General features: G+C 44.4%; 1 protein-coding gene and 1 long non-coding RNA gene across 2 annotated transcripts; both read left to right on the top strand.

The window, feature by feature from the left end:
* Positions 1-540: 540 nt before the first annotated feature.
* Positions 541-1,004, top strand: LOC127140280 (uncharacterized). The gene is made up of 3 exons (XR_007810776.1): positions 541-642; positions 812-858; positions 962-1,004. It is a non-coding gene; the product is annotated as an uncharacterized LOC127140280 (long non-coding RNA).
* A 2,203-nt stretch (positions 1,005-3,207) lies between these two features.
* On the top strand, positions 3,208-3,981 carry LOC127140279 (uncharacterized). Its single transcript, XM_051068365.1, has one exon. It carries the CDS (start codon positions 3,313-3,315, stop codon positions 3,979-3,981), a length of 669 nt encoding a protein of 222 aa, XP_050924322.1. The 5' UTR covers positions 3,208-3,312.
* The last annotated feature ends 7,103 nt before the right edge of the window (positions 3,982-11,084 follow it).

The raw sequence follows: 11,084 nt of genomic DNA, 5'->3' as shown, positions 1-11,084 counted from the left end.
CAAGGTTGCCTATATGATCTCCCACATGTCAGGGCGAGCCGAGGCTTGGGCTACTGCTGAGTGGAGTCGACGCTCAGCAATCTGTGAGTCTCTTCCCTTGTTCATCCGGACTCTTACACAAGTTTTTCAGACTGTTTCTCCGGGCCGTGAGGCTGCCAGGTCCTTAGCTGCATTACGGCAAGGGAGGCGCACAGTTTTAGATTATGCCGTTGAGTTTCGCACTCTAGCGTCTGACAGTGGGTGGAACCAAGCTGCTCTGTGTGATGCCTTTTTTAATGGACTGTCTGAAACACTCAAGGACTATCTCACACCACTGGATTTACCCTCAGAACTCGAGGCTCTCATTGCCTTGGCCTCCAAGATGGACAAACGACTGAGGGAACGGCAGAGATCTCGCCTCTCTTCCCATTCATTTCCTCACTTCCCTCAAGTTCCTAGTCGTCCTCAGATGAACTTTGAGTCCTCCAGGACACCACCTGGGTCGACGGAGGCACCTATTGTTCCTCCGGCAGAGCCCATTCCTTGGAGGAACGTCAGCGTCGTATGGATGAGGGTTGTTGCATCTACTGTGCACAGATGGGTCACTTCCTCGCCAATTGTCCCATCCGTCGTGGTGGGGCCTCTAGAAGTCGTGAGAGCCTGGTGAGTAGCGCACTCACTTCTACTAAGACAATGCGGCTGTTCCCCACAGCCACTCTACAGGCTGCCTCTGTTTCCCTTTTGCAACCTGTATTAATTGATTCTGGGGCTGACGCTAATTTTATGGACTATGAACTGGCTAAGAGACTGAGGATATCTCCTGTGTCTCTAGATGAACCCCTCGAGGCAAGTGCCCTAGATGGACGCCATCTTTTCCAAGTAATTCACCACACTCCTGAGATCTCGCTCTCCTTCGGCAATGTACACTCGGAGAAGCTCTCCTTCCACCTGGTTAATGCACCCCACCATCCACTTCTTTTAGGACTTCCTTGGCTCAAGACTCACAACCCCCATATTGACTGGTCCTCTGGTCAGATCCTCTCCTGGGGTGATGCCTGTCAACATTACTGTCTTTCTGAGAAACAGGCTTTGCCCGTTCCTGTCACAGTTACTGAGGAAACTGGTAGTCTTCCTGTGGACCTGGCTGGTGTTCCCTCCTGTTACGCGGATCTACAAGAGGTTTTCAGCAAGACCAAGGCGGCTTCATTACCGCCACATCGCCCCTATGACTGCGCCATTGATCTGCTACCTGGTACCATGCCACCTAGAGGACGTCTTTTCTCCCTCTCCACACCTGAAATGAAGGCTATGAAGGAGTACATCGATTCCGCACTGGCAGCCGGAATCATTAAACCTTCCTCTTCACCAGCAGGGGCTGGATTCTTCTTTGTGGAGAAGAAGGATAAGTCTCTTCGGCCTTGCATAGACTATCGGGGGTTGAATGAAATCACTGTTAAGAACAGGTATCCCCTTCCCTTGATTTCCACTGCTTTTGAGTTGCTGCAGGGCTCAAAAGTTTTCACTAAACTGGACTTGCGTAATGCATATCACCTGGTTAGAATCAGGGAAGGGGATGAGTGGAAAACAGCATTTAACACTCCTACAGGACACTATGAATACCTTGTGATGCCTTTTGGTTTAACCAATGCCCCTGCCGTGTTCCAGGCTCTTGTGAACGATGTCCTTCGAGATATGCTAAATGTTTTTGTGTTTGTGTACTTGGATGATATCCTCATCTTCTCTCCTGATGAGGAGACCCATGTCCAACATGTTAGGCAGGTTCTTCAGAGACTCCTAGACAACAACCTTTTTGTGAAAGCTGGAAAATGTGAGTTTCATGTGCCTACTGTGTCATTTTTGGGGTTTGTTATTTCTGAGGGTGTGATGCAGATGGATCCTGAGAAGGTGAAGGCAGTGGTCAACTGGGTCACACCTACCTCACGGAGAGAGGTTCAAAGATTCCTGGGTTTCGCCAATTTCTACAGGAAATTCATTAGGAACTTCAGCTCCCTGGCCGCTCCTTTGCACCAACTGACCTCTTCCAAGAACAAGTTCTCCTGGTCCCTTCAGGCTGAGCAAGCCTTCCAGATGCTTAAACAAAGGTTTGCCACTGCTCCAGTCCTCACCCAGCCAGACGCCCAACGGCAGTTTGTGGTTGAAGTGGATGCCTCCGATGTGGGTATAGGAGCCATTCTCTCCCAGAGGTCAGTAACAGACAACAAGTTGCATCCCTGTGCCTATCTTTCTAGAAAACTGTCTTCAGCTGAACACAACTACAGTGTGGGTGATAGAGAGCTCTTGGCCATTAAAGCTGCACTGGAGGAATGGAGGCACTGGTTGGAGGGTGCTGAACAACCATTCATCGTCTGGACGGATCATAAGAACTTGGAGTACCTTCGAGCTGCCAAAAGACTCAACTCCCGACAAGCTAGGTGGGCTCTCTTCTTTTCCCGTTTCAACTTCACTGTTTCATATCGTCCGGGCTCCAAGAATGTTAAGCCTGATGCCCTTTCGAGAGCCTTTCCCTGTTCTTTAGAACCCAAGTCGGAGGTGCCAGTTCTGCCCCGTTCCTGTGTGGTGGGAGCCATAACTTGGGACATTGAAAGGAAGGTGCTGGCAGCCAACCAGGGTGGTGCTCCTCCCAGAGGTTTGCCACCCAATCGCCTGTTTGTTCCTCCGGACCTACGCTCCAACGTTCTCCAATGGGGACACGCTTCGCTTCTCACCTGCCACCCTGGGGCTCGTCGCACTCAGTTTTTTATCGCCCAACGCTTTTGGTGGCCAGGTATGAAGGGCGATATTGTGGAGTTTGTTGCAGCATGCCCTGTTTGCTCCAGCAACAAGACTTCACGGCAACCTCCACACGGTCTCCTTCACCCCTTGCCAGTGCCCAAGCGTCCCTGGTCAGACATCTCCATGGATTTTGTCACAGGCCTGCCCCCCTCTGAAGGTAATACCACCATCTTAACCATTGTGGACAGGTTCTCAAAGATGGTTCATTTTGTGCCCATGTCCAAGCTTCCCTCAGCTAAGGAGACAGCCGAGGCCGTCCTATACAATGTTGTCCGTCTCCACGGTTTTCCTAAGGACATTGTGTCGGATCGAGGGCCACAGTTCGTTGCCCGATTCTGGAGGGACTTCTGCAAATTGGTGGGGGCCTCTGCCAGCCTATCCTCTGGGTACCACCCTGAGTCCAACGGCCAGACAGAGAGGTTAAACCAAGAGTTGGAGACAGTCCTCCGTTGTGTGACCTCCCAGAGCCCATCTTCCTGGTGCCGGTTCCTTCCCTGGGTGGAGTACGCCCACAACTCTTTGCCCTGCTCCTCTACTGGTATGTCTCCATTTTTTTGCGTGTATGGTTACCAGCCTCCTGTCTTTCCGTCCCTTGAGCAGGAAGTCTCTGTTCCATCCGCCCACACTTTGGTCCGCCGTTGCCGGGCTGCATGGGTTCGAGCTCGTCGGGCCTTGTTGAAAAGTTCCCTGACCTATAAGAAGGCAGCAGATCGGCGCAGAATTCCTGCTCCCACTTACAGAACTGGGCAAAGGGTCTGGCTCTCCACAAGGGATCTTCCTCTCCGAGTTGAGTGCCGTAAGTTGGCTCCTCGCTTTGTGGGTCCTTTCCCAGTGTCTAAAGTTATTAATCCTCTTGCTGTGAGACTAAAGCTCCCCAGGACCATGAGGGTACACCCAACCTTCCATGTTAGTCGTGTGAAACCTGTTAAGGTGAGTGGGCTGGTCCCTGCCACCAGACCCCCTCCACCCCCCCGGCTCATCGACGGTGGCCCTGTATATTCTGTGAGGAGACTCCTCGCATCCCGTCGCCGTGGACGCCAGCTTCAATACTTGGTGGACTGGGAGGGTTATGGTCCGGAGGAGAGGTCGTGGGTTGCAGCCAAGGACATCCTGGACCCCACTCTTATTAGAGACTTTCTCCGCCAGCACCCTCAGGATCCTGGGCCGTCAGGTGCCGGCCGTAGAGGGGGGGGTACTGTCAGGGTTTGAATGTTTCCTGTTTTATTTTGGTATTTTTGTCTTGTCTTCCTGTTTCCTGTCCCTTGGTTACTCCAGTTCTCTTTACTTCCTTGTCTTGATTACTGTCCCCGCCCTTATGTGTTTCACCTGTGTCTCGTTATCTCCTTGTCTAGGTGTATTTAGTCAGCGTCTCTTCTTCTTGGCAGTTGCCAGATTGTCTTGTCCCTCGTGTCAGCTTTCCAGCGTTGTTTCCTGTTTTTGACTTCTTGTATTCCTGACCGTTGCCTGTTTATCTGATTTTGGATTTTCGCCTATTCCCTTTGGACACTGTTGCCTTATCGGACTGCCTACTCGTGTACTGGACTTTTGCTTGTAATAAAGGACCTGAACTTTGATTGTGTTTGAGTTCTGCATTTGGAGTCCTGTCCTGCCGTGTGCTTGATAATTTTAATGTGTGGTGCACTAGATTGGATGCATGCAGTGTTTGGTCCTTTAAAAATGACGGATCGAGAACAGTGCTAAATAATATTATGTTGAAGGAGAATTTAATTGATGTATGGAGGGAGGACAATCCTTATAAAAAACAATTTTCAAGACGACAAATGGTCTTAGGACAATTAAAGCAAAGTAGGATTGATTTATGTTTGGTTAAAAGATGTGCTTGAGCTTATTGTAGGTGTGGTGTTTGAATTCCTGTTTTATGGAGGAGTTAGCGTATAAAAAAAGTGTTGAAGATTGTATAAAAGAAAAAGAAAAAGAAAACCCATTGTTTGAATTAAATATATGCAAAACGGAGGAATTTTTTGAGGGAAAAAAAGGAATTGGAACTGAGGGATGAGCTAGAGAAGGAGGAGGAAAGATCTGATTTGGATACAGCGAGGGTGTTAAAATTACAGTGTGATTTGGAAAATCTGGAGAAGGAGAAATTCATGGGGGCTATAATAAGGATTAGGGCTAAATATGTGGTGGAGGGGGAAAAATGTACAAAATTCTTTTTAAATCTTGAGGGAAGAGGCAGAGGAAAAATTTTATTTGGGAGTTGGAAAAAGACACTGGTGAAAAATTAAGTGACTATGTGGGTATTTTGGAAGAGGTGCAAATTTTTTATTAAAAGTTGTTCAGGAAGGAAGAGATTAATCACAATATGGTAGATAGGATATTGAGGACAGTAGGGGTTGAGCTTGAGGACAAGAGGATGTGTGATGAGGGGATTACCATTGAAGAAATTAAGGAAGCGATTAATCAAGCAAAAAAATATAAAAGTCCAGGTTCAGATGGTCTGACCAATGAATTTTATAAAACCTTTGTTGATTTATTGGCTCTGATACTTCTAAAACTTTTTGCATGTATGGAGGAAAGGCAGGAGGTGCCTGACTCGATGGCGACAGGGATTATAACGATCCTTTATAAGAACAGAGGAAGCAAAGATAAATTGGAAAATTACAGACCATTAAGTTTGCTAAATTGTGATTATAAAATTCTAACAAAAATCTTTGCAAATAGAATAAAGATGGTTGCAGGAAGTATTATGGATATAGCTGATATTATTTGTTCAATTAGGGATGTGGTGGGGCAAATGAACAGCGATGAGGAGGGAGGGATTTTGTTAAGTGTTGATTTGAACAAAGCCTTCGATAGGGTTGAATATGAATATTTATGGCAGACAATAGGTAAATTTGGATTTGGGGATAGAATAATTTCATGGCTGAAATTGTTATATGGTCAGGCTAAAGGCAGGGTAAAAGTTAACGGTATGCTAACTGATGTTTTTAAGATGGGGAGGTCTATTAGACAGGGATGTCCATTGTCTGCTATTTTATATAGCATTTCTGCAGAGCCATTGGCAACATTGGTGAAGCAGGATAAGAGGATTTTAGGTGTTGATATTCCATTTGGAAAGAAAAGTCTAATCTATCAGTTTGCCGACGAGACAAATTTCACTGTTAAAAATTTAGAGAATGTTTCTTATGTTATGGAGGATTTAAAAATTTATGGGGGTGCATCGGGTGCAAAAATAAAGTCAAGTCAAGTCAAGTCAAATTTTATTTATATAGCGCCAATTCACAACAGAAGTTATCTCGAGGCACTGTACATATAGAGCAGGTCTAGACCGTACTCTTTATCTTATAAGATTTACAGAGAAAAACCCAACAGATCCCACCATGAGCAAGCACAAGGCGACTGTGGCAAAGAAAAACTTCCTTTTAAGAGGCAGAAACCTCGAGCAGAACCGGACTCAAGGTGGGCGGCCATCTGCCTCGACCGGTTGGGTTTAGACAGAAAGAGGGGGGGTGGGGGAATGGGGGAGGAGAAAGACAACATTGCAGATACACAGACTAGGTCAAAATGTAAATAGTAATAATAATAATAACAATAATAATAATAATAATAATAATAATAATAGTAATAATTATTATTACAGCTAAAGGAATAATAAAGACAAACAATGGTACATTAATAGCACTAACACTATCAATAACACTAGTAAATGTTTAATTATTGTTGCATCATGGGTTGAGCTGGATCATGGGAGCAGCAGGAGACTCTCCAGCTCTGGAGGCAGAACCCTGCAGTGAGAGACAGTAACAGAGAGACAGTAACAGAGAGAGAGAGAGAGAGAGAGAGAGAGAGAGATTTTTGATTTTTCAAACACAACTTTATTAGCCACTACTAAAACAGCTTCAATTCGTGTGTTTTACCTTTCTTTCCTTTAAAAAAAACACATACACATAAACACATCTCTTATATACACACAAATGCACACAACTGTAACAACATACATACCTACTCATATATATAAATACATACACATACACAAATACATATGCACAAAAAATATCACATCCTCAGCACATTTCCAAACAACAGACCACCATCCTTCACCTCACACAAGACATTTTGGTAGCACCACATGTTCCTAAAAGAGCTTAAGTTTCCTGATGCCTTATAAAAACTGAAATCTAGCCTGATCCTGGCCCTGATCAGCTCTACACACACCAAAACCGGAGAGACGGTCTCTCCCGTCTCCACCCTCCTCTTACAACTCACATATATTGCCATCTTGGCCTGACCCACCATAAAATTCAGGAGTTGACTCTTTTCCCTCTTCTGGCGAGTGTATTTAAAACCACAGATAAAAACCTCTTTTGTAAAAACCTCAGTAAAAGCTGCAAACGCACTCTGTAGGAACAGAAACAGTGCAGACAATCAGTGACACCCAGTGAAACAATGAAACACCATCTCCCTCTCTGTGCACAAAGGGCATCTGTCCTCCACCTCCGGATTCACCACAGAAATAAAAGAGTTCACAGCTACAGCTCCATGGAGAACCCTCCACTGTAGGTCCCCATGTCTTTTTGTCAGTGGAGGTTTATACAGAGACCTCCAGGCCGGTCCCGACCCCCCCAGGTCCAAGTGACTCCTCCAGGGAGTGTCAACGCGCCCACTCAACTTGTTCCTGTTCAATGTTTTTACCATCAAGTGATAAAAGGTCTTTCCTGAGGCCTCCTGTAGAGAGGCCTGAGGGCAGCGGTCCAGGAGAAGACCTGCACAGTCCTTCAGGTCTAGACTCAGCTGGATTAGGGGGAAATAGTCCTGTCTGTTCACTGTGGCTTCACCCGAGGAGAAGGCATCCAACATCAGGAGCTCATGTCCACTCAGCCTCTTTCTCCAATGATCAAGAAATTGTTTGGTGACTCTTGTGGTATATTAGGTGGTGATGTCGATGTGAAGATGATGAAGAGAAGATCTCCGCTGACACTGACTTACTTGTATATAGAAGTTTATTACAAAGTAGTTCAGCATCGGACAAGCACTGCAGTAGCCTGTGAGAGGATCCGAGCCAATATGGATCTCTCTCCCTAACAGCTCTAAACACCAGTATATATACATTGGTTGTTTACATGGTTCATAGGAAACATCTGGACCTTAGTCAATACCTTCACTATTGAGAGGAAGAAGATAAGGGGAGAGGAAACCCTCACCCTTAACCTCTACTAGTCTAGGGGTCACATTCTTAACTCTTATCCTAAACATGAACCCCAAAGGTTAACTCAGACATAGGAAACTCATAAAAAGTGAAAGTATCTGGAAACCCTCAGACATTCCAAAAAGACAAAGACATACATAAAACATCCTGTATACTACATAATTCCCCCCTGCGAGGCTACCTAGCCTCGAAAAATAAAGAATAAAACATACATGTTTACCTACATATACTTCCCAAAGCATAAACATAACTTTATGGAGTGTGAGAGCGAAAAACCTGTCAAGCAGCTATCTTTCCTGAAATTTCCATCAAACAATCTAGACAGGAAAATTCTCTCACGGCCCCTCTGCCCCAGGCGACCACTTTATAGTACTCCAGACCAATTAGAAGGAGAAATTTCATCATTAATACAAGGATATAACTTCAGGCAAGTACATATGGAACCCTCAGAAAATAAAATCCAAACAATGTCCACTTTCAGGCTGGTCGACCCATCGCACCTTCCAATGGACCTTTCCCTGCCTAGCCCCTATTTCCCTAGGCATCAGAAAAAGAAAAAAACATCTGAGGTCCCAATGCATTTACCCCACAACAGAAGACATCTTCCTTCAACAATTTCAACCTAAGAAAATGTCACACAGTTTAAGTATTACTCATACAATATAGAAAATCAAAAACTAAATCAAACATCCCACAACAGCTCCTCAGCAGCGTCGACTGTCACTGTTGTGTCGATGAAGTGTTGACTCCGAATATTGCATCACAGTATCCTTATTCAGAGTCCTCCAGTCCATTCTTATTGTCCCATAGTGATCCTTTCCCCCAATACTGTTCTGGAAGAAAGAAAACACCAACCAGTATCTTGTACCAAACAACAGATGTAAATTGAAACATCAAATGCAGATCATAATCCTATAAGTAAATGTAAAATTCACAATATCATATCATTTCAGATTATAAATCACATTTTCCATTTCCCCCCTTTTATCATATCACTCTATAGAGTGAAAGGATAAAACAATAAGAAATATCAAAACCATAATGAGAGATATGAATATTCAAAACGGATATGTCTCCAACAGTTCACCTTCTATCAATACTCTTTCATCCCCATCTATATCACTTCCCTTCTCTTTCATAAAACTTGCTTCAACTCTCTTTCAAACAACTCACATACCACAATCCTTCAGAATTCAATATACACACAACCTTCACATCAAAATCTTCTTTGCATATCTCACTCCTCTCTCTCTATCCTTTGGCTTCGTGGATGATAAATTGCTCCAAACCATCTAATTCCCAATTTTACTAAATCAATTTCACCATTTTATCCATAAACTCTTTCCCTTTATCTGAGAGTATCCAACCTGGAAGTCCCCACCTGCTTATGATCTCTCTACACAAAAACCTGAACATGTATCTCTGACCTTCAACTGGTTTATCATCACATGCAACAGTTTCATTATTTGAGCATAATACTGCATTGGAGAACCATCTATTTTCTTAAACTCTCAGCTCTTCCACACTGATCCACACAAATGACATTCATTATGTGCATATGCGGAATCTGTGTATATCTCATCACTTGCTTACCTTCCGCTAACCTCTATTTGATTAAGTTTCCTAAGGATCTCTCGATCCTGCTCTTTCTGATCATGTTCCTTTTTCCTATATAGCTCCACTTGATGGGCTATATGATCCGCATAGACATTCTTTGTCATACTTCCAAGACCAACCACCTCTGCCAATTTGCTCCTCACTGGTAAGGGCAGCCCCTTCTGTATTTTAGCCCGCAAAATTGACTGCTCCATTCGATTCAAATCCGGATCATTTCCTGTGACATTTCTCCACACTTGATGGGCTCTTGACACATAGGCCCTCGGATTTTCTTCCTGTCCTAACGGCTCAATCAAAATACTATCAGGATGTACATTAGTAGGAAAAGTATCTTTCAACACTCTCCACACTCGACCTCTACTTGCTGCAAACAGCTCCGAATCATTCACAGCAGTACCTATATATCGGTCAAGTCCCGCTTTCTGTAGAATCTCTTCCATAGCTGGAACCCCAAGGAGACTAGCCAAGAGTCTCTTAATATCTCCCATGGCAGCTTGTGTTCCCACCATAATCTCTTCCAACTTTGAAATCCAAGGATGTGCTCCATCTTGAAGAGTAGGTAACTTCTCAAGTATATCTGACATATCTGTATTCTGCCAAGGCTTGTACTCCAAATTCTGTCCTCGAACAACCACTGGACACATTTTCCCTTTTCTTGGGCGCAGTGAATATCTCTTCCCTAATTTTTGGGAAATCTTTTTCCGCAAGGCTTTCTTCTGTGTCTTTAACCACTTTAATTGATTCTCCCATACTTTCTGATCCTCTGGTCTAAACGACTCATAGAGATGCGAAAGGCATTGATTTATACTTTTCTCAACCTCTTGTAAAGCCTCTTCCATTCCAGTGCTAGTTGCCGCAGGGAAAAAACCTCTTGAAGGCAAAGGAACTTGCTCCTCCCAATCACTGCCTCCATTCTCACTTTCACTAGAGCTATCATCTTCCGAGTCCTCTGTCGTCCATGTTTCTCCTCTTCTTTCCGCTCTAGCCAACATCCTCCTGACTTCAGGATCATATCTACCCACAATGTCTCCCAAATCACTCTGATCATCCTTAGCTCCCACACTTATTGTCTTCCTCTTACTGTCAGAACTTGGATACATCGTTATAGTCGTTTCTGCTTGTCCCACTTCTATTACCTGATCATTCTCATCTTTAATCTGATAATTACCCTCCTGAGAGATCACTGGAAGCTGGGGATAAACCTCCTCAAACTTCACCTTCTTCTCATAAGGTGGGGGTTTCTTCGCTGAATCCACGTGTGAGAAGGGTGCATTAATCTCTGCCATTAATTTTTCTGTTTCCTTTGCATTCTTTCTTATTTCCTCTACACCTCTATCTCTCTTTTCTTTTGCAGCTTTTATCAGTTTCTGTCCCTCATTTTCAAACAACTGAAGAACACCAAGCTCCACTTGTCTCTTTTCTTTCCGTTTTCCTCCTTTCTTACCCTTCTTTTGTTCCGCCTTATATGTAGACACAAGCACATGCATTATTTTAATTACATCGGGGTTAAGAGTCCCTACCACTGGCC

The sequence above is a fragment of the Lates calcarifer genome, unplaced genomic scaffold, assembly GCF_001640805.2.
Source record: "Lates calcarifer isolate ASB-BC8 unplaced genomic scaffold, TLL_Latcal_v3 _unitig_4416_quiver_461, whole genome shotgun sequence".
Classification (NCBI taxonomy): domain Eukaryota; kingdom Metazoa; phylum Chordata; class Actinopteri; family Centropomidae; genus Lates; species Lates calcarifer.
This window is presented reverse-complemented; position numbering and strand designations above follow the sequence as displayed.